General features: G+C 47.9%; 1 protein-coding gene across 1 annotated transcript; it reads left to right on the top strand.

The window, feature by feature from the left end:
* Positions 1 to 5,504: 5,504 nt before the first annotated feature.
* Positions 5,505 to 26,269, top strand: ESPL1 (extra spindle pole bodies like 1, separase). The gene is made up of 30 exons (XM_054590754.1): positions 5,505 to 5,591; positions 5,745 to 6,803; positions 7,078 to 7,182; positions 7,355 to 7,475; positions 8,565 to 8,701; positions 9,977 to 10,170; positions 10,475 to 10,714; positions 10,900 to 11,044; positions 11,146 to 11,284; positions 11,487 to 11,626; positions 12,771 to 12,905; positions 16,489 to 16,608; positions 17,094 to 17,265; positions 17,652 to 17,780; positions 17,910 to 18,066; positions 18,550 to 18,659; positions 19,677 to 20,662; positions 21,098 to 21,434; positions 21,619 to 21,780; positions 22,170 to 22,383; positions 22,487 to 22,677; positions 23,437 to 23,564; positions 23,701 to 23,823; positions 24,315 to 24,470; positions 24,581 to 24,751; positions 24,852 to 24,956; positions 25,108 to 25,223; positions 25,381 to 25,464; positions 25,630 to 25,794; positions 26,068 to 26,269. The coding sequence occupies exons 1-30, from the start codon at positions 5,511 to 5,513 to the stop codon at positions 26,267 to 26,269; spliced, it is 6,324 nt and encodes a 2,107-aa protein (XP_054446729.1). The 5' UTR covers positions 5,505 to 5,510.
* The last annotated feature ends 440 nt before the right edge of the window (positions 26,270 to 26,709 follow it).

The raw sequence follows: 26,709 nt of genomic DNA, 5'->3' as shown, positions 1-26,709 counted from the left end.
TCCCTTTTCCCTTTTCATTTAAAAATAAACACTTTTAACTGATCATTGATTTGATTTACTCATCTTGACCTGTACCCACCTTAGTAGTTTCTGGTAGGTGAGCAGCTGGAGGTTTTGAGGATAGAGAGAGGGTTACCAGCAGAAGGTCTGTATTTCTAGCCTAAGACTGTATCCCGCTTAAAGTGAGAGTTGTGGAATTTTCTCTCAGCAGAAATGGGTGGGAAATGCATGAGGCTCCTGGGTCCTCCATATCTTGTTACCCTGAGGACAGACATCCTCCCTAGTTGCCAAGTAAAACCTTTGCTCCACGGTCCAGGGTGAGATAACCTCTGGAGCATGTGGGGTGAATGCCTAAGCCCCTGAGCAAAGATTCCAGGGGCTTGAGCTGCTTTTGTGACCACCCCTTGGGGCAAATTCAGGGCCTTCCTACAGGAAGAAGCCTGCAGCTCAGCACATGCATGCTACCTGCCCTCTGCCTCTGTGGCTGTAAATGCACTATTTGTCTAGCATCATCTGGGACCACCAGGTCCTGTGTTCTGGCATGAAACCTAAATAAAGGGCTGCCAAGGAGTGAGAGCAGTGAATGGCCGAGGGACTGGGACATCTTGTCTCCACCTGACTCCCCCACCCAGACTGAGTGAGGGTGAGGGAGCCATCAGGGCAGGAAACAGTACCAGTGGGAACACCAGTTCTGTGGGTCCCTCCCTGCCTCACCTCTGATGGTATCTGCCTTTACTCCTCCCACCAGCACCTGGGCTTCTCAGGGGAAGCAGAGCCAACTTTAAGAAGGGTGGGGATGGAGGGAGGGTAGGCTTAAGGGTGTGTCCTGGAATGTGCTTGAGATGGGCACGGGGGACCCACCTGTTCTGGAAAGGAATTGACGACTTTTCCCTGGGTCCCAGACTACTTTCCAGACAGGAAGATGCGAGATGTTCCAAGACCTGCAAGTCCCAACCTGTGTGGAAAGATAACATCAGCTGGTGCTGGAGGAATGCAGCGGGGATGGGCTTCTGTAGGGTGAGGTTGAGGGGGATGAATGGATGGTGGTCTCAGGCTCCTACTTAGGGGAAAAAAACCAAAAAACACAAACACACTTCCTCACCCAGGCTGCAGGGAAAAGAAGTTGAGGTTAAGTATGGGAAAACAGATACCTGTGTCTTCCCCCATTTTGAGGCTAATACAGAGTCTGTTGCAATAACTCCACATCCTATTTCTGCCCTGTTGAGCTGTACATAGATATATTTTATAGTTATTTGTAGATTTTGTTTCTCTTTACCATACTATGATCTCCTTGAGGATAGGAGGAAATGATGTCTTATTTGCCTTTGTCTCCCTGGGCATATACACAAATGGGTGCTTTGCCTCTGCCTGTGCTCAGTGAATGCCTGGAGAGGAGATGGGCTTGCTCACACCTGGCTTTTTAAGAGCTGCCCTTGTAGCAGCGATTAGACTAGAATCTAGAGCCTCGTTAATGATTTGGTGTTTTGGATGACAGTAATTACTTACTGATGTAGGTATGAGAGGGTCCCATATTCCTAAGCGATAAGGAAGTTGGAGGGTAGAGAAGGCAGACTAATGAGGTTCCTTTAACTTTGTCCCTGCTGAGTTTTCTCCAAAGGGACTGGTGACATGGAGTGGGGAGGGTTTTTTCCTATCAGACTCACAGGGTGTTAAGAGCTCAAAGGCATCTTAGAGATTGCCCATTTGGATTTAAGTATATTTTTTATTGTGCACCTACTATATGCCATGCATTATATTACTAGGTGCTGGTGACTTTTTTTTTTTTTTTTTTTTTTTAACCAAGAGGATCGTTCCCTTAAAGAAAGGATATGTAGCAAATGAGTGGTAAAGCCAAAACTAAACCTTGCCTTTTACTGCTTGCCTCGTGCCCCTTCTATGATATACACTACTTCTTTCTCCTGGGCCTTCCCCTACCTGCCTTTCCCCTTCTGGCCCTGCTCCCTTATCCAAAGCCCTGTCCCTGAAGAAGGGCAAGAGAGTGGGAGCCTTTTGCCCTGGCCACCTGGTCTACTTTTTGGTTTCTGTCTATATCGGTCAAGTGAGGGATTGGTTCAGCAGCCTGCAAAATGCTACTTGGGACAATCTGCAAAGAGGCAGCATAGGGAACTAGTTAATAACATGGAGCCAAAGCCTGACTACCAGAGCAAATTTGAGCCTCAGTTTCCTCATCTGTAAAATGGGGATGATAATGTCATTTCTACCTACCCTATAGCACTTTTGTGAAATTAAATTCATTACTATATTTAAGTGCTTAGAATAGTACTTAGCCCACAGTGTAAGCACTACATGAGTGTTTGCTTTTACATTTTACTTTTTAACTTTTTCAATTCAGCTGAGCCCATCCAGATTTGGGTGTGAGAATGAGTGGATGGGGCTATAAAATGGTGTATATAACTGTCCGATGTATCCCAGTGGTTGGGTGATTCTCAGCAGTGTTTATCCTTGATTCTGGTCCAGATAGAAGTATCCAGCTATCTGAAAGGCCTTCTGCTTTGGGGTATGTGAGCAGCTGAATAGACTGTTAGTATGTTCCACTTGAACTCATTTCCTCTTCAAGTGGGAAGGCTATTTTGGTGTCAGACTTGATACACACCACCATCTTTCACTAAGAGGCTCCTGATTTTTTAACTTTGCATCCAGCTGGACACATGATTATTTGATTTGCAGCTTTTAAATGACCCGGAGGAGGGCAGAAACATCACAAAGAACCAGGAGCCAATGGACAAGAAGCGGGAGAACTGGGGCATGAGGACTGTACTAGATTCTGAAGCTTGGAGGATGACCTCTTTCTGGAAATTCAGTCCTTGCTCAGGGAGAGGAGGGGGTTTCCCAGCTAATGGCCATCGCCCTTTGGCTGGTTATAGGTTCCATTTCCCATCTCTCTTCTCCTAACCCTAATCCCATGGGTCTCCCTGTCCCTTTTATTATTTTTTGCCACCACTTCCCCACAGAACTACAGAAGAGAATTATAAAACAAGTTTGTCACGCTTGGGATCAGATCTAATGTTATAAAAATACTTCACATTTGCTCTAAGTTTTTTTGTTTTTTTTTAACAATAAATTTATATGGGAATCGTAAAATAGTTAAATGCACATATAGAAATACATATTTAATAAGATTGTATAAATGTAAATCTGTTTATATAATGTTAAATCAAAATACATATATTTATATTGACATAAACATAAATATACATACAGAAATATAAAATGCAAAATGACAGGTTCCCTTAATTCCACTCTTCATACCATTGTTAAATGGTATATATTAATATTATTGTTAATTTTTCAAGATTTTATTTATATATTTTTAGAGAGAGGGGAGGGGAAAGAGAAAGAGGGAGAGAAACATCAACGTGTGGTTGCCTCTTGCGCGCCCCCTACTGGGGACCTGGCCCACAACCCAGGCATCTGCCCTGACTAGGAATCGAACCAGCGACCCTTTTATTTGCAGGCTCGTGCTCAATCCACTGAGCCACACCAGCCAGGGCTAGTTTTTGTTTTTTTAAAACAAAAATTAAATTATTCATGTTGTTCCATAACTTTTTTTTTAATATAACAGTATATCTTGTTTTTCTCTTTAAAACAATTAAAATTCACAGGAAGACTATAACAATCATTCATGTATCTCTGACATCTTTATATGTCAGTACATATAAGACATGCTTTTTAAATAGCTGTAAAGCATTTTTAGGGCCTTTGGAAAGCATTGCAAGTCTATCCTATTTGAGACTAGCAAAATCCCTAGGAGGTAGTGAGGCTTGATGTTAGAGTCCCCGTCTCACAGACTGAGTAACAAATTGAGCTGGGACTAGAAAGCTGCTCCTTTGTCCAGACTCAAGTCTAAAGCCCTGATACTTAACAGAATTTTCTAATTCTTGTAAATAGAAGATGGATAAAAAGGCGTAAGTTCTGTGCCCTTGAGGTGTTTAGAATCAAATATAACACATAGGAAAAAAGTCCTAGAACACTTGCTATACAACATGTAAACAAGCACTGATTGCTAAAGAGTAAGCAAGAGGAACTGAGTACTGAGAGAACTGATATATTCATTGATCATTTATGAACTCTGCTGGGTTCCCTTACTGTACAAGAGATATGTGTGTAATGTCTATAACACACGGTTAGCACCTGCATTAATATTACCATTTCGGTGCTGAGAATCTTTGGGAAAGTCGTAGTTGTTTGTTTAAGTAGTCTTCCCTACTAGATCCTCAGCTCCTAAAAGAAGTTGATGGCGATGAAGGAAGACGTTGATAGAGAAAGATGAATTATTCAATAGAATTCATCAGGAAAAAGCTAACTGCGAGGGCTAGTTTTGAATTCTTTGGTGGAGGAAGGAAAAAGCAGAGCCAACTGCTTTTTCTATATGTTTGGAATAGGTAGTACTTAACCAAATATGTCATTAAAAACTATGAAATATCCCGGTGAATGAGTTTTCCTACTTCTTCCCACCACCCACAACCCCATTCCATGCCTCCCTCAAGGAGCGCTAGAGCCTCTGTTTTCCTTACATAATCCAATTGATGGAAAGAGCAAGGTTGGAAGGCTTAAAGAGACAAAGAGCTGTAAGTCGCTAAGGTACTCATGTCAGCGCCCCAAGAAACTGCATTTTTAAAGAATTCCATGAAAGGCTATGCCGTTTTTCCCTAGTAAACCAAATCGCGTGAGTTTCCAATTTTGTTGTTGTTGAACCTATTCCTCCTCCCTTGAAATTTAAATGCTTTCTGAGCTCTGAAGATAAGGGTGAAAAGGAGGCGGAGGGCTGGTCTTCCCGATAGCTACTAACCGATGGGTAGCCGAGGCACTCTACACTAACCGGAAAAAGTGGGGAAACCCGCGCCCCCAAGAGGCCTTAAGGCCGGGAGAAACGGGCCCCGTCTGGGGCGCGTCACGTGACGATGCAGCCCGGCGAATGAACTACAACTCCCAGTGCGCCGCGCGGCCCGCCGGAGGTGCGCAACTTTTGCTGATTGGTCACTGGGAATATTTGAAAGGAGGGGCTGGCGCGGAAACGAAGGTTACATTTTGGGTCCTTGCGAAGTACTCAGTCTGGTGGGTAAGCCTTAGACCTGAAAAGGTGCGGACCTAGGGGGCAGTAAGGCCCGGAGATACTCATAAGCCTGTGTACGCGCCGAGGTGAATGGGGTCCCCAACGCGGGCTTGAGGGAGAGGCGGGGCAGCTCTGCCAGGGAGGGTCGAGAGACCTCGAGACGTCCTGGTAGGTGTTGAAGAGCTCTGTGGAGGCCTCCTGTGTAGGGCGTTGGGGGGATGGGATGGGTAATGAGGCCAGGGATCCGTTGGGAGGAAGGAAAAGCGTTAAGTGTCGGTTTATAATGGGAGCCTGGCGACCTGGCCTGGGCTTTTTTCCGTTAAGATTTCTGACGGGATTCTTTTTTCCCCCCTTCTACTCCTGACCTTCATTTAACTCCATTACGAATCTTCTCTGCTCTCTCTAATCTGTCTCCTTTCCCTAGCCCTCTGGTGCCATGAGGAGCTTCAAAGGAGCCAACTTTAGGACTCTGCTAAGCAGCCCGAAGGAGGCTGAAGAGTTGCTGCCGGACCTGAAGGTGGGGGTGCTGTCTGGCTCTGGATACACCTGACTTTCCAAGCTGAGCTGTTTTGTTTTCGCCTTATTCGAAGAGACCAATTAGTAGCAACTGTATTTCTAGTTCCTTTCCCTATCCCTTTCCTTTTGTCCCATTCACATCTTCCTCTTCTAGGAGTTCCTGTCCAAACTTCCAGCCGGTTCTTCCAGCTGCAGATTTGATGCGGAGAGAAGACAAACTTGTGATGCCATCTTGAGGGCTTGCAACCAGCAGCTGACTACCAAGCTGCCTTGCCATAGGCACCTGGAGAGCCTACTGGAGCTGGCCGAACTGGCTTGCAATGGCTACTTGATGTCCAACCCCCAGTGTCCACCCCTCTACCTGGAACGAATTCTCTTCATCTTCCTGCGGAATGTTGCTGCACAGGGAATCCCAGAGGCCACACTTCGAGTAGCACAGCTACTCCATGCCTGCTTGGTGCATTGTTCTCGCCAAGCTGCTCCCCAGGACTATGAGGCTGTGGCTCGGGGCAGCTTTTCTCTGCTTTGGAAAGGGGCAGAAGCCCTGGTGGAGCGGCGAGCTGCCTACGCAGCTCGGCTGAAGGCCTTGAGCTTTCTAGTACTGTTAGAGGATGAAAGTACCCCTTGTGAGGTCCCCCACTTTGCTTCTCCAACAGCCTGTCGAGTGGTAGCTGCCCATCAGCTATTTGACGCCAGTGGGCATGGTTTGAGTGAAGCAGATGCTGATTTTCTAGATGACCTGCTCTCCAGGCATGTGATTAAAGCCTTAGTGGGTGAGGGAAGGAACTCTCCTGGTCCTCTTTCTCCCGAGAGGGCCCTCTGTCTCTTGGAGCTCACCCTGGAACACTGCCGTCGCCTCTGCTGGAGCCGCCTCCATGCCAAGGCTGCCAGGGTGCTGGAGAAGGCCCAAGATAACCTAAGGAACACCAGCCTGGCTTCCAGCCTCCAGCTATGCCAGCTGGGGATAAAGCTCCTGCAGGTCGGGGAAGGAGGAACCCAGGCAGTAGCCAAGCTTCTAATCAAGGCATCAGCTCTCCTGCACAGCAGTATTGAGGCGCCGTCACCCCCACTGCGGGCATTGTATGACAGCTGCCAGTTCTTTCTCTCAGGCCTGGAGCGGGGCACCAAGAGACGCTATGGACCTGATGCTATTCTAGGCCTTTTTGCTTTTCTTCGCGAGTACTGCTCCCTCATTCGGCAGCTGCAGGATGGTGTGAGTTGAGGACCTAGAGATAGGGTGGGAATATGGTTCTGTGGACTCACTATCAGGCTGGGGCTTTTGGTAAGATCTGGAAGCCCTGGCACTCTCCTTGGTAAGCTGCTCCTTGGACTATGCAGCCTAGTCTATCCCGAGAGGGCAGTGGACTCTCCTGCTGTCCTTCCTACCCCCTGGGCTGTGTCTGCTCTCCAGGACTCTGTGTCAGTCTTTAGCTTAGAGCTCATGCTTTATTTCTGTCCCTCAAACCAACCTTCCCCTTCTTCCTCAGGTCTGTGGGGACTCCTCCAAGCAGCAGCAATCTTTGGTCCAGATGCAATTTCAGGGACTTCACCTCTACACTGTGGTGGTTTATGACTTTGCCCAAGGCTGTCAGGTACCATCTGGGAATCAAAAATCCTGGACACATCCTAGTGTCTGAGGTTGCTCAGCTGCCCTCACTAGAGCTTTGGGGTGGCTTTGGCTTTGGGTTTGGGAAGGGGTGGGGTGGATGTTACCTTGTACCTGTTATGTCTCCTTTCACCGTCAAGCCCTTCTTGTCCCTTCAGGTAACTGATTTGGCTGATCTGGCCCAGCTAGCGGAAAGTTGCAAATTGACTGTTTTCTGGATGCTGGATGCCTTACAGGGCCTGTCAGGCCTAGAGTTGACTGACTACCTGGGGATGACTGGTTAGTGCCCTGGAGCCTAGATAAAGGGGTCATCACGCATGAGGCAGGCAAATAGCACTTGCTGGATGGTTCTGACCATTGTGGGGGCTCCTTAATGGTTTAAGGAGGGATTGAAAAAGGTGTTTATAAGTATCAGGTACTCTCTATTTAACAGAAGAAGAAAAGTGAGGAAACTAATTTACAATAGCAGACATTAATTTTTGAAGTTAATTACTCATTGACTTTGAAATCTGCTTGGTATTTGTTTCATGAAAGCGTTTGTACCTGATATGCAACTTTCTATATATTTAAATTGTAAAGAATATTTACAACATAATTTTTTAAAAACCAGGTGAAATATTCACATGGTTCAAAATTCAAATTGCATAAAAGAGCATACAGTGAAAAGCTTCTCTCGCACATCCTGGTGGGGGAGAAAGATAATAAACAGAGTAGTTGAATTGTCAACACATTAGAAAGTGATCAGGAACATGGGGGAAAGGAAAAGTGGAGCAGGGGCAGCATAAGGGAATTAGGAGTTCAAGGTGGGTGAGTGGGGCAAGTTACCATTTAAAACAGGATGGTCGGGGTAAGCCTGATTGAGAGGGTGACATGAGCAAAACTTGGAGGATGTGAGGGAGTTGGCTATGTAGACACCTGGGAAAAGACATTCCTGGTGGAGGAAATAGCCAGTGCCAAGGCCTTAATGTGGGAGAGGGTCTGGTGTGTTCAAGGAATAGCAAGGAAGTTATATGGCTTCCGTAGAATGAGGGAAGAAGAGAGAAGTAAGGGACAGGCCAGAGTGTTTTCCTAAAATGCTGACCTTTAGAGCGCGATGAAGATAGAGATTTGCATGTGAGCCCTGTTTGGGAATGAGGATTCTGCCTTTATAAAATGAGTGCAGAGGGCCTGGCTGGTGTGGGAGGCATGGGCTGACTTGGAGCAGGAAGAGGAGTGCTACCCCTTTCCCATTCCCTAGCAATAGGGGCTCCTGTCTGATCTGGAAGCTACTAAGCTGACCACAGGTTAAGCTTCTCTCTACTGCCTCTCCAACAGGAGAGGGCAGTGGGAACCATTCCTATGGTCACCTGTCCTTTTTCTCTTCTGCAGCCTCTTACACCAGTAACTTGGCCTACAGTTTCTATAGTCACAAGCTCTATGCCGAGGCCTGTACCATCTCCGAGCCCTTCTGTCAGCACCTTGGCTTGGCAAAGCCAGGCACCTATCCTGAGGTGCCTCCTGAAAAGGTAGGAGGACAGGAAGGAAGGTTGTGTTGGGGGAAGAAAGGGGCTTGAGTAGCATAAAAGGCCCTGGCCAAGACCCTGCCTTGGAGTAGGGAGTTAGGAGCTACATGTTGGCACCAGTACTTGGGACAGTATTTCCCAGATCTCACCTATATTGTCATTTACTTCATTTTTTTAAAATTGACTCACTTTTTATACTTAGCTTTGCCCCAAGCCAGTGGTTCCCAACCTTGCTCCACATTAGAATCACCTGAATGAACTTTAAAAAAAAAAATTCTAATGCCTCCCCTAAGCTAATTACATCCAATTGCATCAGAATCTCTCATGCTGGAACCAGGGCATCTGGATATTTAAAGTGTTCTCCTAAGTGGCCCTTTGGACAGCCAGAGTGTGAACCACTGTTTTAAAGCAAGATTACCCATGAAACAAGGGTTTGGCTGGATTGGCAAGCAAGGTAGGTCATAGGAGAAGGCCTTGGGCCCTGGCTGATGTGGCTCAGTGGATTGAGTGCTGGCTTGCGAATTTAAGGGTCACCAGTTAGGGCACATGCCTGGTTTGTGGGCCAGGTCCCAAAATTGACGTGTGTGAAAGGTAACCCATTGATCAATATGTCTCGCACATTAATGTTTCTCTCCCTCTCTTTCTCCCTTCCTTCCCTTCTCTAAAATAAATAAATAAAATTAAAAAAATTTTTCACCCTTTAAAAAAAGGAGGCCTTGGATTTCATTATGAGGGAGGTGATGAGCTTCTAATGGATTTAAGTGGAAGTGTGACATCAGATTGGCATCTTCTCTGGCATTATTGCAATGAAAAAACAGAGTGCAAGGACAACACTGGGCACCCAGGCTGCCCTGCTAGACTAGGCAGGAAAGGGTGGGTGTCTGAACTGAAGCAGCTTCCGAAGGGAGAGAAAGAACTGATGGGTGCAAGAAGTCAAGGATTAATGTGGTAAATTGCAGTGGGGAAGGGAGAAGGAAGAGTCAAGGACGGTCTTGCATTTCTGACTCAGGTAATTTGCTGAGACGATTACAAAAGGAAGGGTAGGCTTTCAGGGGTGTAGACAATGAATATGTAGGTGGGATGGATTGAAGCCTCCGGTTGAGAGCCCCTAAGGTATTTAGTTAGGTGTCTCCTGACTTGGGGCAGGGGTGTTGGTTGAAGGGCCCTCCCCTCCACCAAGTGGTATATGTATTATACTTGTGGATGCACGTCCTCCCCGCATTGTATGGACTCATTGAGTCCCCCCTCCACTTTGGCGTATTCCCTTTCTCTGGTCAGTTGCACAGGTGCTTCCGGCTGCATGTAGAGAGTTTGAAGAAACTGGGTAAACAGGCCCATGGATGTAAGATGGTGACTTTGTGGCTGGCAGCCCTGCAGCCCTGTGGCCCCAAACACATGACTGAGCCAGTCACCTTCTGGGTCCGGGTTAAGATGGATGCAGCCAGAGCTGGAGATAAAGAACTACAGCTGAGGTGAGTTGGAGGGAGGTGAGACAACCTTGTTTGCCCCATGGCAAGGGCTAGCTTTTTGTACTCATGGTCACATTCATCCTTATGTCTGAAAAAGGCACTGATTCTTTCATCATTGTTCACTGAGTGCCTACTGTGTGCCAACCACTGTGCTTGGTGCTGGGAAAACAGTGGTGTCAGGCAGTGTTCTTGCCTTCATGACTGGAATCTTATGGAGCTTTCAGCAAGCCAAAGCAGAGACTTCTTAGCATGGGCAGAGGCTCTGCGCTTCATGGGCTCCCCAGGTGCTGAGCCCAGCCTCTTTTAGGACTCTGCGAGACGGCCTGAGCACCTGGGACCCGGAGATCCTGTCCTTCCTGCTCAGGGAGGAGCTGCAGGCCTACAAGTCAGTGCGGGCCAACACAGGGCAAGAACGGTTCAATGTCATCTGTGACCTGCTGGAGCTGAGCCCCGAGGAGACACCAGCTGGGGCCTGGGCCCGAGCTACCCACCTGGTCGAATTGGCTCAGGTGCTCTGCTACCATGACTTTGCCCAGCAGACCGACTGGTAAGGAAGAAAGGTGGGGCACCCACTCTTGCTTCTTGCCCTAGGTTCTCTGACCCTTTATGGAGCCTGTCTCCCTCTCCATGTCCCTGAGCACCCCCTTCCATTTGTGGTCATGGGAGCCCATTCAAAGGGTAAGGCCAGCTTTCCCGCAGAAGACTCTAATTAAGTTCACCCTCTCCCTGTAGCTCTGCCCTGGATGCTATCCGTGAAGCCTTGCAGCTTCTGGAGTCTGTGAGGCCTGAGGCCCAGGCTGAAGATCAGCTTCTGGATGATAAAGCACAGGCCCTGCTGTGGCTCTACATCTGTACTCTGGAGGCCAAACTACAGGAAGTGCGTGTGGCTGCTGTGGGGCTGCACTGGGTACAGGCATTGTTCTCCCCATGCCCCAGATCTGGCACTGGCCCTGTTTTTTACGCTGATCTCTCATCCAGGGTATTGAGCGGGATCGGAGAGCCCAGGCTCCTAGTAACCTGGAGGAATTTGAAGTCAATGACCTAAACTATGAAGATAAACTCCAGGAAGATCGTTTCCTATATAGTAACATTGCCTTCAACCTGGCTGCAGATGCTGGTGAGGGCCATGAACAGCGTGGTGGGATAGTCTCACATATGGCTTCCTAAGAACCAAATGTGTACCCCAGGTGTGGTAGAGGCTGGCCCTGTAGGCTGGGAGATGGTGGGCACAAAGGGCAGAGGGTGTTATGGAGAAAGCAGCATTCTCCCCACATGGCCTATGCTGAGAGAATGGCTGGTCTCTTTCGTCTGCCTTACAGCTCAGTCCAAATGCCTGGACCAAGCCCTGGCCCTATGGAAAGAAGTACTGAAAAAGGAGCAGGCCCCCACTGTGCGGTGTCTCCAACAGACAGCAACCTCATTGCAGATCCTAGCAGCCCTTTATCAGCTGGTGGCAAAGGTAATGGGGCAGGGCATTGACAGACCAGAAACCCAGTACCTTCACCTTCTTTAGCCCGTGCACCTGCTGAGAAGCCAAGTAATCCAGTGTGGGCTCTATCACCAGTCTCTCTGAGTTTAAATCCAAGTTCCATCATTTATTAGTACATGGCCTTAGGCAAATTGCTTAATCTTCTAAGGCAAAATTTCTTTATCTCTAAAATGAAGGTAATAGCCCTGGACAGGTAGTTCAGTTTGTTAGAGTGTTGTCCTGATATGCCAAGGTTGCCAGTTTGATCCTCAGTCAGGGCACATGCAAGAATAAACCAATGAATGCATGAATAAGTGGAACAACAAATCTCTCTCTTTCCTTCCCTCCCTACCTCTCTCTAAAATCAATAAATAAAAATTTAAAACATTACCTAAAGTGAAGATAGTAATAATAACTACCTCATAGTGTTGTTAGCATTTGATGAGATAACGCATGGAAGATGTTGCACATAAAGAGGACACTCAAATGTAAGCCAAAATTATTAGATAATTTGATAACCACGTACTAAAAAAATACATAAATGCCTGTAGACACAATTCTACATTTTTACATGCAATATCAGAATGTTTTACGGACTCCTTGAGCTCTTCCCTGGACCCCACATTAGAAACTGGCCCCACATAAGGAACCTCTGAAAGGATCTTTGTTACTGTGGGTCATTAGGCTGTATTTCTAGCACAAGAAGACTGAGAAGCTGCCTCAGCCCTAGATTCGAGTTTTGCCTCTACCACATAACTATTATATGAATTTAGACAAGCAACTTAACCTGTGTGATTGTTAGTTTCCTCATCTGTTAAATTGGGATTAGAACTGCTATAAAGATAAAATGAGCTGATGCATATGAACCTCTTGGCACATTGTCTGGTACGTAGTGAGCGCTCAGTAAATCCCGGCTATTGATGATGACTGGCATCTGGGCTTTCAAACAGAAGGGGAAGATGGTTTGCAGACTCCCTCACTGTTTTCACCTCGGGTTCCCTGATGGTTACTCCCTGGGTAGCCACATTCCAGCCAGGCCCTGAGATCAGACCAAGGCCCAAAGGGCTGGGGAGCAAAGGGTAGAGATGGAGGCCTGAGCAGGAGCTGGGTAACCTTACTGCTCCTGGCCATCCAGCCCCTGCAGGCTCTTGACGTCCTCCTGCTTTTACGAATCGTGTCCCAGAGATTGGAGGACCATGCGAAGGCAGCTGGCTCCTCCTGCCACATTACGCAGCTCCTCCTGACACTTGGCTGTCCCAGCTATGCCCAGGTGAGTGCACAGCCTACCTAGCTAGCCTGGGGGCTGCAGGGGAGACATTGCTGTAGCACCCCATCTTTTCTCTGAAGAGATAGGATGCTGAAGGGGTAGCTTCTCTGCCTTCTACTGCCACATTTTGCTAGTGGCTCGTAAAGTGTATGCTGGTTGGGAGGCAGACATCTTCTTACTGCAAAACCAGTTCATTGAGTCTTACTGATTCTGCATCAGGAATGTGACGCTAGTCCTCTGTATTTCCCATTTATTTCTGTTGCCCTGGTTGATCCTTCTTTGCTCACTTAGGACTATTACAATGTCTCCTAGTTGGTTTCCTTGCCTCCAGGTTCTCCTTTTCCACTTTTGACTACTACCTGCATGGTCTTTTTAGGTAGAGATCTGATTAAATCTATTTCCTGATTAAAGGATTTCATTGGCTTCTGCATTAGTTGAAGGATATTGTCCAAATCCTTCACTTTGTTTTTTTTTTAAATTATACTTTATTGATTATGCTATTATAGTTGTCCTGATTTTTCCCCCTTTGCCCCCTCCAACCAGCAAACTCCACTCCCTCAGGCAATCCCCCCACCCTTGTTCATGTCCATGGGTCATGTGTGTAAGTTCTTTGGCTATTCCATGTCCTATACTATACTTTACATCCCCATGGCTATTCTGTAATTACTTACTTCTTAATCCCCTCACCTCTTCACCCATTCCCCCAAACACCCCTTCCATATGGCAACCATCAAAACGCTCTCTGTATCCGTGACTCTGTCTCTGTTCTTCTTGTTTGCTTAGTTTGACTTTTAGATTCAATTGTTGATAAATATGTATTTTTTTCCTTTTTATTGTTCATGGTTTTGATCTTACTCTCTTTCTTAAAGAAGTCCCTTTAACATTTCATATAATAATGGTTTGATGATGATGAAATCCTTTAGTTTTTCCTTGTCTGGGAAGCTCTTTATCTGCCCTTTGATTCTAAATGATATCTTTGCTGGGTTGAGCAGTCTTCGCTGTATGTGCTTGCTTTTCATGACTTTGAATATTTCTTGCCAGTTCCTTCTAGCCTGCAAAGTTTCTTTTGAGAAAGCAGCTGATAGTCTTATGGAAACTCCCCTGTAGATAACTAACGTCTTTTCTCTTGCTGCTTTTAATATTCTCTATCTTTAACTCTTGGCATTTTAATTATGATGTGTCTTGGAGTGGGCCTCTTTGCATCCATCTTGTTTGGGACTCTCTGTGCTTCCTGGACTTGCATAATTATTTCCTTCACCAAATTAGGCAAGTTTTCTTTCACTATTTTTTCAAATAGGTTTTTAATTTCTCGCTCTTCCTCTTCACCTTCTGTTACCTCTATGATGCAAATGTTGGACCTCTTAAAGTTGTTCCAGAGGCTGCTTATACTATTCTCATTCTTTTGGATTCTTTTTTTTCCTCTTGTTCTGATTGGTTGTTTTTTGTGTTCTTACGTTCCAAATCATTGATTTGATTCTTGGCTTCATCCAGTCTACTGTTGTTTCCCTGTAAATTGTTCTTTATTTCAGTTAGTGTATCCTTCATTTCTGACTGGATCTTTTTTATGTTGTTGAGGTCCTCACCAACTTCCTTGAGCATCCTTATAACCAGCGTTTTGAATTCTGCATCTGATAGATTGCTTCTCTCCCTTTTGTTTAGTTCTTCTTCTGGAGTTTTGATTTATTCTTTCATTTGGGCCATGTTTCTTTTGTCTCCTCATTTCGGCAGCCTCCCTGTGTTTGTTTCTATGTGTTAGGTAGAGCTGCTTTGGCTCCGTGCCTTGGTAGCATGGCCTAATGTAGTAGGTGTCCTATAGGGTCCAGTTGCACAGCCTCCAAAATCACCCAAGCTGGGTCCTCAAGGTGTGCCCTTCACGTGGGCTGAGTACACCTTCCTCTTGTAGTTGAGCCTTGGTTGCTGTTGGTAGGTCAGTGGGAGGGACTTACCTAGGCCAGTCAGCTGCAAGGATTGGCTGTGGCCACTTACTACCAACCTCTACCCTCTGTGGAAGAATCAGCTGTGCAGGGGCAGGGTGGTGGTACTCCCACGTGGTCTGTAACTATCCACTGGGTATGCTGGCCCTAAGGTTTCCTGGATGGTGCAGACCAAGGGTAGACCCCACCTATGTTTTGCCCGGGGCCACCCTGCCTGACCTATAAAGTAATCTGAGATGGCTGCTACTTGTGCTGGTCTTGGAGTTTCCCAGGCGAAACTAAGCTGTGAATCTAGGCTGGCTACTGTTAATGCTGGGCATGGGATTCATTGAGGCCAGATGTTGCGCGTCTGAGAGGATTTAGGAAGTTGTGAAGCATGAGCTGAGACCAGCCATTCGAATGGTAAAGCAGCTTGGGTGGGCCAGTAAGTTGGGTGGGGCGGAGTCCCTGGGCATCTCCAAGGTGGGTCAAACAGTGTTAGCCAGGTTGATGGAGTTTCAGATATGGCACCAGCTTGCTGGTTCTGTGGGCGGAAGATTAAGAAAAGGGATGATGGCCTCTGCTCACATTGATGTTTTTCCCTTTATGCCACTAGTGCCTTTCAAGCTGCTACCCGAGTGCTGGAGCTCAGAGAGAGTGAGTCTGAGTAGTTGAGTCTATGTGTGGATTCTTTAAGAGGAACTACTTGGGGCTCCAGAAGTTTCTTCCACCCACTCAGTCCCCACTGGTTTTTAAAGCCAGTTGTGGGGACTTATCTTTCTGGCACTGAAACCCTGGGCTGGGGGGCTGGAACTCCTTGCTCCCAAGATATCCCTCCCAAATTTCACATGGGTGAGGGACCAGCCTGTTCTGCATCTGAATCACTCCTACCAGTCTAGACGGATGTGGTTTCTTTAATTCTGTAATTGTCAGACTTCCATTTAACTGTATTTCTGATGGTTCTGAGTGATGGTTCTATATTTTAGTTGTAATTTTGATGGTTGTGTGAGGAGGCAAACAGTGTTTGCCTACACTGCCATCTTAACAGGAAGTCCAGACCCTTCACTTTGTATTGACACCTTCTGTATTCTGGTTCACACTTTTTCTTGCCACTCTCTACCATGAACCTTGTGCCGATCTGTTCCATTACTTTATATTCGTTGTACATGCCTCTCTGTCTTTGGTTGTATTAGTTTCTCCATTCTAAATGCACCCTCTCCTTCCCCCTTTTTTTCATTCCTTAAACCTGTACTTTTCTTTTCAAGGCCTAGCTCAATTATTTCCACCTCCATAAAGCATTTTACATGTGCTCTTCTTCAAAGGCAGAATCAGCCACTTTCCCTGAGTCCCCATTGCACTGATAGCATTGTTTCAGGATTACATCATATTGCCTATGCACCTACTGCATTGCAAGCTATTAGTTGGAAGGTCCTGCTTATTATTTGCTTTGTCTTTCTAGCATAGTGGTTAACCTAAAGATACTCAATGAACATTTTAGTGAGTGAGTGAATAACTCCTATATAGATTATAATATTTGAAATATTTACCTGGACACATTTGGCATTTTGCTTGCGAATGCTTTACTCCACTTTAATTTGAAGGCTCTGGCTGTCTCTCTGCATCAGCATGCTCACCCTCCCGCTCCCTCCCCCACTCCCCCATTGCTCCCTTAGTTACACCTGGAAGAGGCGGAATCAAGTCTGAAGCTTCTGGATCATGACACTGACACGTACCTGCTCCTTTCCTTGACCCGTGACCTACTGAGAAGTCAGCTTGACTATGCTTACCACAAGGTATGTCTCACTTTGTTTTACGCAAAGGTCTAAGTATTGGAAGGATTTTAGGATTTTCTAGATATTTGTCTGGCTTCTGAGATTTCCCTGGAGCTAAGAAGAATATCCCTGACCCTGAGAAGCAGTGCCATTTCCTAGCTTTGCCCTCCAATGAATTGGTCACCAGTGTTCCTCTAATAGAGATACTTTCCATTTCATTTTTTCCAGTTTCCTCAGGGGCAAGGGGGAAAGTCTCCCTGAATAGAAACTGGGGTGACATGGGAGCCCTAGACCGAAATCCAGTGGGATCCAAAAGGCCTCAGTTTTCTCATAAACTAGTTGTGTGACTTTTCCAAGTCTTATGCCCTCTGTTGTCTTAGTTTTCTTTATAGTTTTTGTCATTTTTAGAAGCAGGGGATTGGGCCAGGTGATCTCCAGGGGCATCTCAAGCTCTGAATTGCCAATCTGACCTCACTGCTCTCCTCTGGCCCCCCTCCCTCTTCCAGGTGACAGAGGGCGCCCCTCTGTTGCTGTCCGTGCTTCAGGACCCTGCCCTCCAGAGGTCATCCAAAGCCTGGTACTTGCTGCGTGTCCAGGCCCTGCAGCTGGTGGCAGACTACCTTAGCCTCTCCTCAGACAGCCTCTCAGCCTCCCTATGGGAGCAGCTGTATGCCCAAGGTGAAAAAGTAGAGTGGATGGCCCTCCTTGGTTGATGTGTGTGGTTTGTACGCTATCATCTCTTCTCAGTCCTTGTCCCCTCTGTTGTCCAGCTGTGTGGATGAGCCTACTTAGAAGCTGCATAGAGTAGGCCTGCAATAGCAAATGAATTTCAGTTCTCCTACAGACTCTAATGGACTCTAACTGCCTAGTGACTGCCTGGAATACTCTAGTGACAAGGTTTCTGAGGCCCCTTGTGGTCTCAGGTTCTATGATTGATTAGCTCTGTCTTAGGTGCACAAAGAGAAGAGTAGCAGAATACTTTGAATTTGCTATCTTAGTAGTTGAAGGTGGAAGTTCAAGCCATATCATCTCCCTTCTTGCCCCCTCCTCCCTCATGTGCACAGGCTGGGAGACACCTGAGATAGCACTCATCGACTCCCATAAGCTTCTCCGAAGCATTGTCCTCCTGCTCATGGGTAGCGATGTGCTCTCAACTCAAAAAGCAGCTGTGGAGACACCATTTCTGGACTATGGTGAGTCTGAGGAGGAGAGTAAGGCCATGTGGGAATGAATAAGCTAGATGGTGAGCCCGGCATCTTTGTCTCCAGAGGATCCAGGCTGTGACTGAGTGGTCATGGTCTTGTCTGTGTTCTTTGCTACAGGTGAAAATCTGGTACAAAAATGGCAGGTGCTTACAGAAGTGCTGCGCTGCTCTGAGAAGTTGGTCTCCTGCCTGGGCCACCTGGGTAGTGTGAGCGAAGCCAAGGCCTTTTGCTTGGAGGCCCTGAAACTTACAACAAAGTTACAGATACCGCATCAGTGAGTACAGGGACCAAGAGGATGCCAGTTCTGGAACTTCAGTGCCTGTGCCCGTGACTATAGGTTCCTAAACCATTCCACGGATAATAATGTTAGCCTTTGAAGGGGTTGGTGGAAAAAAACATTCCATGGCTTAAGTGGAAAATGCTGAGTTAATCAGTGTTTGACTTCTTTATTTCCTATGGGACTTCTCATGTCCTCCAGTATGCTAATACACATTATAAATCTCCAGATGGGAGATCTGGTATACAGTGTTTCCCTAAATCTCTTTGCCCACAGGATCCTTTTCTGAGGAATGCAGTTTGGGAAATCCTGTCCTCACACACAAGAATGAGTTGATTTGAGAGAGCAGTACAAGGGGCTTTTCCCAGGGAGCCAGAGGCTGGCAAAGAGTGTGATGGCTCTGCCTGGGAAAGGGGTAAAAAGCCTCTCCAGGAAAACAAAGCATTCCAATAACTGGTTGTTATCTCCTCCCCCAACAAGGTGTGCCCTATTCCTTGTTCTGAAGGGGGAGCTGGAGTTGGCACGCAATGACATCGACCTCTGTCAGTCAGACCTGCGGCAGGTTCTGTTCTTGCTTGAGTCTTGCACAGGTAAGCAGCCCCCATGTCCATGGGCAATGATAAGAGTGACTCACAAACTGTATAACACACCTTTATATGTCAGGGTTTGGCTTCCTTCTAAATCAGAGACTTCTGGTCCCAGGGCAAAGCTCTCTCTACTTCAGTCAGTCTGTTGGTGTCCCTCCTTCGGAGAGCCAGTCCAGGACTAACCCTACCTAGTTCTAGTTTTCAGAGTAAACTTGAACATTCAGTTCCTTAGTCATTTACCACATTTCACATGCTTAGTAGCCACATTTGGCTAATGGCTATTGTATTGGACAGCGCAAATGGAGTGTCCTCAGAAGGCTTAAGCTAATAATAAAATATATATTTATGATGCTTTTTTTCTTATCAGCCACTTTTCCCTCTAGTATTTCATTTGACCTACACAATACCCTGGAAAGTCGAGTGGGAACAGATTTTTTTTTTTTTTCACTTGTAAAATGAGAAAGTTGAGAAATTCAATGTTTTGGGCCAGAATCATGGGGCTAGTCAGGACAGAAGCCAGGATTAAGAATTGGGCCTCCTGCCCTGGCCAGTTGGTTGGTTGGAGCACCGTCCTGTGCACCAGAAGGTCATGGGTTGTATTCCCAGTCAGAGCACATACCTAGGCTGTGGGTTTGGTCCCCAGTTAGGGTGCGTACGGGAGGCGGCCAGTGTGGTTTCTCACATTGATATCTTTCTCTCTCTCTCAGATCAATAATCAGGCAAGGATTAAAAAAAAAAAAAGTTGGGCTTTCTGGTGCTGGCCTGCTTTCCAGATTCATGCAGTCTTCTAAGCTGCAAATAATGGGGTTTTATGGGCTATGCTGGTACATTGTTGGAAGAAAAGAATTAGGAATTTTTGTCAAAAAAATAGGTCATATAATATTTAGTATGTTAGTACAGTAATATATATATTAGTAAGTAATTAACACATATATTAGGGATTTGGGCCCTGGGGTAGCTCAATAAGCATTTGGCATCATTTCTCCTAGTTTTGTAATTCTTGTTCTGCTCTCTCCTCAGAGTTTTGTGGACTAGCCCAGCACCCAGATTCTGTAAAGAAAATCCACTTGCAGAAGGGGAAGCAGCAGGCCCGGGTCCCCTGTCCGCTAGAGCCCCCAGAGGAGGAGCCCTTCCTAAGAGGCCCTGTTCTGGAGCTGGTGGCCACTGTGGCCAAGGAGCCTGGCCCCATAGCACCTTCTACTAACTCATCCCCAATCCTGAAAACAAAGCCCCAGCCCAGCCCTGGCTTCCTGACCCATTTACCCACCTGTGACTGCTCACTCTGTGCCAGCCCTGTCCTCTCAGCAGTTTGTCTACGCTGGGTGCTGGTCACAGCTGGGGTGAGACTGGCCATGGGCCATCAGGCCCAGGGTCTGAATCTCCTTCAGGTTGTGCTTAAGGGTTGCCCTGCAGCCACTGAGCGCCTAGCCCAAGCTCTGCAAACTTCTCTGAATCAAAAAGTAGCCCCTTACCCTGCCCTGAGCCTCTTTGATGAGATCTTGGCTCAGGCATACACACAGCTGGCACAGGAGGGGCTGAGCCAGCCATCAAACAGCCTGGGGAAGGTCTTGGAGTCAGGGCTGAAGTTTGTGGCAGCAAGGAGACCCCACCTGGAGCCCTGGCGAGCCAGCCTGCTCTTGATTCAGGCCCTCGCAAAGCTGGCTGGCCTCAGCTGCTGCAATACCCAACTTTTTGCAAGCTCCTGGGGCTGGCAGCCACCTTCTGTAAAGACTCCCCCAGGCTCAGAGCCCTCTAAGCTTCAGAGCCAAAAACATTCCAGACGAGGGCGCCAGCAGAGGGTCTCTGCTACCTTGCCCCTCCATAATCCCTCTCTGAAAGGTCTGGAAGGTGGAGGACCACCCTGTACACCCAAGCCCCCTGGCCGGCTTAGGCAGGCTGGCCCTCGTGTCCCTTTCACCGTGTTTGAAGAAGTCTCTCCTACGAAGAGCAAACCTGAGATTCCCAAGGCTCCCAAGGTACAACAGAGGGTCCAGACGCGCCTGAAGGTGAGGTGGGACTGCGGCTAGCTGGTGTTGGGTGGGAATGGTCCTGTAGAAGAGTTCTGCAGAGCAGGCGTCTTTATGGAATAGTTTCCCAGGGCCCAGTGGGACCTTTAGCTCCTATTTGTAGGATCCCTACATCTTCCACGGGAAGAACTAATTTCAAGTCTACCTTTGATTTAGACTGAAGGCACTTTCCTTAACTCTAGGGTTCCTTTCCCCCTTCATCCTTCCTCCTTATCTTTTAGACTCCTCTGCTCTTCCCTCCTTCCACACCCAGGACTTGATGCCCCTGATTGAGTGCAGCAGTGTATGTGGGAGGTTAATTTTCAAAATTTCCCCTTGGCTTCTGCGTTGGTCCCTCCACAGCGCCACCTGCTGTCAGACAATGTCTTGTCACTGAAGGCCGCTTGACCCTCCTTCCTTTCATACCCATCCCAGGTGAACTTCAGTGATGACAGTGACTTGGAAGACCCAGTTGAGGCACAGCTTGCAGAGAGGCCCAAGAGGCAGGGCACAGCTTCTCGGGGCCGAGGCTTGGGCCAGGCTAGGAAGGGCGGGAGCTTGAAGACTGGTGCGGTGGCTGCCACAGGTGGCTGCCCTGAGCACTCTGGCGTCGGTGCCAGGAGCCGGAGGGCCAAGAAAGTGGCATCAGGATATTGTGAGGAACTGGGCCCTGAGATTATGAGGACCATTCCTGAGGAGGAACTGACTGACAACAAGATGGAAATGAGCTTTGAGATTCTCAGGGCCTCTGATGGGGAAGACTTGGCCTCAGGTATGATGGCACAGGTGGGAGGTGGAGGTGCGTCTGTTTTGGGGAGGCTGCCCTGGGACCAAAGGGCAAAAAAGAACTGGTGCCAAAGAGTTCTTTTGTTGGTTCTGGACTGGATCCTGGGAAGGAAAACAAAGGGGATGGCGGGAGTAGGGAGCTCCATAGGTAAGTCCTGTTCTCTCCCCAGATGGGAAGACACCAGCTCCGGGGTCTGACACAACCATAGGAGAATGTGAGGTGCTGAGACGGGATTCCAGCAAAGAGGAGCTGTCCATGCCATGCCCAGACAAGAAGAGAGACAAGGATCTCGGTCCTCGGCTCCGACACCCCTCAGCTCCTATAGCCATTGGTGAGGTCTGGTCACTTGGAGAGGGCTGAGCCTGTAGGTCTCTCGATCCTAATGCTTTTTCAGTCTGTCCTTTGTTCTGGCTTGGGATCTCCATCTGGATTTGGTAGCTTTTGAACCTGAATTTGAATTCCAGCACTCTTTCTGCTATCTGTGTGCAAATCACTCAGTTTCTCTGAGCTTCTTTTGGCTTAACTGTAAAGTGGATTTGAGAAGGACAGGGCAAGTTGATGCATGTGAGTTACATAGCATCCTACTTGGCACATTGCCCTTTGTAAGTGGTAGCTGCTGCTTTCCAAGTGGGAGATAAGATAGGGATTTCTTTTTGGCAAGTTCCTATCAGCTAGGAAGTAGGGGATTCATGTATAGCAAGTGTCTTGACCTTCCTCTAGGTGTTTCTATCCTGGATTCCATCTGTGACTCACTGAGTATTGCTTTCCGCGGGGTCAGTCACTGCCCCCCTAGTGGGCTCTACGCTCACCTCTGCCGCTTGCTGGCCTTGTGCCTGGGCCACCGGGATCCCTATGCCACTGCCTGCCTCATCACTGAGTCTGTCTCCATCACCTGTCGCCACCAACTGCTCACCCACCTCCACAGGCAGCTCAGGTAAGTGTTCACCACCCCTAAGGCTTGTGCTGGGGCAGACTGGAGGGGGAGGGGTCCAGACTTTGAAGGAGGAAGAACTCACCCCTACTTGTGTTGCTTGCAGCAAGGCCCAGAAGCACCAAAGATCACTTGAAATAACAGACCAGTTACAGGGGCTGAGCCTCCAGGAGAAGCCTGGAGATGTCCCCCTGGCCCGTATCCAGCGCCTCTTCTCCTTCAGGACATTGGGATCTGGCAGTTTCCCCCAGCCTGAGAAGGAGAGTTTCCAGCAGTGCCTGGCCCTGATCCCTAGTGGTATGGTAGCAGACCTCAGCTGTCTCTCCTGTCCTTTTATTTATCTTCTTACTGAAGAGTTGGGTGAAAGTGTTTAAGGCATTAGTTAGCTCACATAGTTTTATGGGCCGTATGAAAGGACTTATCATACCTTCATTGATCAGTCATTTTCTTTTCGTTTTTTTTAAGATTTTATTTATTTATTTTTAGAGAGAGGGGAAGGGAGAGAAAAAGGGAGAGAAACATCAATGTGCAGTTGCCTCTTGCACACCCCAACTTGGGAACTCAGCTGGTAACCCAGGCATGTGCCCTGACTAGGAATCGAACTGGCAACCCCTTGGTTTGCAGGCCAGTACTCAATCCACTGAGCCACACCAGCCAGGGTTGATTAGTCATTTTCTTACTCTCACCAAACAGACATACCCTAAATCTGGAAGCTTTGTTGTTGTTTTTTCACTTCAACTTTGAGTTACAAGTAAATTCAATGTCTTTATTCAGACATAAGTTCAGATGTACACAGGCTCCCTATGCTAACATGAAACATGTTAACAGACTATTTGAGTGTGTCCTTCTGTGAGGGCCCTTTGTTCTTTTCTGTGAGGGGCCCAAAGAAGTACAAGACATGGTCTCTGTCCCCAAGGAACTGTTAGGGCAAGTGAGAACACCTTGAACTCCAGTGACCAGATTGTCTTGAGTGATAGATAGGGACTAAGTGCAGGAGACATTGAAGAGAATTCCTTGTAACAGCTGAAATGACTCTGGGTGTGTTCTGTGTGTCAGGGGTGACTGTGTGTGTGTTGGCCCTGGCCACCCTCCAGCCTGGAACAGTGGGCAACACCCTCCTGCTGACCCGGCTGGAAAAAGACAATCCCCCGGTCACTGTGCAGATCCCCACTGCCCAGAACAAGGTATGTTTCCTGGGCCAGGGAGTAAAGTTGGGCTGGGGTAAGCTTCTGGCCAAACTGCTCACGTTCTGTGACTGGGGGGATAGAGAGATGGTGATCCTGTGGACAAGCAGAAATCTCATAACGCCATCTCCCAAAGCTTCCTCTTAGCTCTGCCCTGAAAGAGTTTGATGCCATCCAGAAGGAACAGAAAGAAAACAGCAGCTGTACTGACAAGCGAGAATGGTGGACTGGGCGGCTAGAACTGGACCATAGGATGGAGGTTTGTGGCCCCAGGGTGGGGTGGGGTCAGGCCTAGAAATCACCTGGGGTTGCCAGTGTCTTCACACTCAGGGGTGCCACCTCTATGCTAAGATGCCTCAGATCCTTTCTGGAATTATAGGCCTAAATAAAAAATTATGTTACTTGGGAAGAACTTCAAACAAGAGCCCACAACTTGAAGGGGTTATGGCAATGGAATGTTTAAAGGTATCTACAAGAAAAAGGACTTAAGCCCAAGTATCAGCTTCCCCACTTTAGCTTTCATTGCCCACGTGTTCATAGATATGTAACAGATTATCTTATCTATACTCCCCCAGAGTCTCAGCAAATGAAAGATGTTTCTAGCCTCTTCCCTTTTGTGACTGGCAGAAAGATATGTAAGACAAATACACACATTGGAAAACCCATTTCCTCACCTCCAAAATGTTGGTGCCCATGGGGAAAGAAACTTAGCTTCATCTCTGACTGGAGGTTCTGTTCTTCTGCATTCAGGTTCTGATCACTTCCCTGGAGAAAGATGTGTTGGGCTGCTGGAGGGGGTTGTTGCTGCCATTCAGTGAGGACCCCAGCCCTACCCAGGAGGCCTCCCGCCTACAAGAGTTGTTGCAGGAATGTGGCTGGAAATATCCCGACCCTACTCTCCTGAAAGTGAGTTGAGAATTCAGGGAAGGGGAAGAAGCTAGACTTAATTCCTTCCCACCTGCCACTGCGAGTGGAGATGGAAGTTAAGGCACTCACTGACCATTGCTCCCCTACAGATCATGCTCAGTGGTGCCAGTACTCTCACCCCCCAGGATATTCAGGCCCTGGCCTATGGGCTGTGCTCTGCCCAGCCAGAGCGAGCTCACGAACTCCTGAGTGAGGCAGTTGGACGTCTCCAGGGGCAAACAATACCAAGCTGTAGGCACCTTGTCTTAGTGCTAGACAAGGTAAGGAGCTAAGGGCCATAGAGGCACCAACTCACCCCCACACCCCATCTCCTGCATATGCCTGCCTAGGGACCATAACCTCTGAGTGCTTTTTACCCAGGACCTGCAGAAGCTGCCATGGGAGAGCATGCCCAGCCTTCGGGCACTGCCTGTCACTCGGCTGCCTTCCTTCCGCTTCCTGCTCAGCTATGCTATCATCAAAGAGGTGAGGTTCAGGGAGTGTGGACTGCAGATGATTGGCGGTGATTGGGAAGGTAGGAGAGGGTCTTAGAAGTGGATCAGTCATGGAATGGGGTTTGGAGTTTATTGGCCCTCAGGCCAGACCAGGATGCTGATCACTAGTGTCTCCTCCCTAGTCTGGGGCCTCACCAGTGCTGAGCCAAGGGGTGGATCCGCGCAGTACCTTCTATGTTCTGAACCCTCACAATAACCTGTCAAGCACAGAGGAGCAATTTCGAGCCACTTTTAGCAGGTCAGGACGATAAGAGTGAAAAACGGGATGGGTAAGGGCAACAACAACATATAGGTGCAACATGTCCTTTTCTCCAGAACCAGATGTTGCAACCCACCTTTTCCTTAGTAGTCCCTGTGCCCAATTTGCTACATGACTCCTATTCTTACTCCTGCAGTGAATCTGGTTGGAAAGGAGTGGTTGGGGAGGTGCCGAGCTTGGAACAGGTGCAGGAGGCCCTGACAGAGCGTGACTTATACATGTGAGTGCTTAGGACAGGGAGGTGGGGAGAAGAGCAGCCCCAGAGGAGGGCATTGCTTTGGTTTGCTTTGGGGCTTTACAGCCCCTGACTGACTCAAGGCACCTCTGGAAACAGCAGAGGCCTAGTACAGCTGGGTCAGACTCATCCCACCTTGTCCTGCTTTAGCTATGCAGGGCACGGGGCTGGTGCCCGCTTCCTGGATGGGCAGGCTGTTCTGCGGCTGAGCTGCCGGGCAGTGGCACTGCTCTTTGGCTGCAGCAGCGCAGCCCTGGCTGTGCATGGAAACCTGGAGGGGGCTGGCATCGTGCTCAAGTATATCATGGCTGGCTGGTGAGTCTCAAGGGGCAAGGTCCACCCTAGGTCCCTACCCCAGGTTCTTTCCTAGGTTTGAAGTCTAAATCCTTCCTCCTTTGTGCCCCACTTTCCTGCCATCCTAGTTCCCTGGGGCCATTAACCCATTGCTCTCTTCTCTCCTTCTAGAACTGTGGGACAAGGACTGCCTCATTGGCTCAGTTCTCTCTACTCACCCACCATAACCACTGGTTGGGTTTTCCTCTATATGTTGTTTTAGAGTCCTCTGTATTTTTTCCTTCTTTTTCCCAGTCCCCTGTTTCTGGGTAACCTCTGGGATGTGACTGACCGTGACATTGACCGCTACACGGAGGCGCTGCTGCAGGGCTGGCTTGGAGCAGGCCCAGGAGCCCCACTTCTCTATTATGTCAACCAGGCCCGCCAGGCTCCCCGACTCAAGTATCTTATTGGGGCTGCACCTGTAGCCTATGGCTTGCCTGTCTCCCTGCAGTGACTCCTTGGAGCTGTCCTATCACCGATAGAAGCCATGTGACTGCTCTACCTCCCATACTTAGATTTAACCCTCAGGATAAATATTTTTAAATGGTTTTCCCCAATGTTTTATATAAAACATTTCCTTGTAACTTAATATAATAAAGATTTATCATTTAAACCCTGTTTTGTGTAGTTCATCAGAAACATCTGAAGACTATTGCTACCTCCCACAATGTGGTACTATAAACAGAACAACTTGCAGAAGTCCCAGTCTGAGAGCACTGGGAAGACAAAAACCACAGAACAAAGCTGGACCTCCCTCAGCCCAGCACACAAAGCTAAAAGAAGACATCAAGATGCTTTAGGTGGGGAAAGAGTTGTCAAGGAAGGGTAGAGATAAACCCACTGACTCTGTCTTAACCAGGTACCATCAGGTCTATCTTGTCTTCTTGCCTTCAG

The sequence above is a fragment of the Pteronotus mesoamericanus genome, unplaced genomic scaffold (genome assembly GCF_021234165.1).
Source record: "Pteronotus mesoamericanus isolate MK-2021 breed Mesoamerican mustached bat unplaced genomic scaffold, CSHL_Meso_final scaffold_21, whole genome shotgun sequence".
NCBI lineage: Eukaryota > Metazoa > Chordata > Mammalia > Chiroptera > Mormoopidae > Pteronotus > Pteronotus mesoamericanus.
This window is presented reverse-complemented; position numbering and strand designations above follow the sequence as displayed.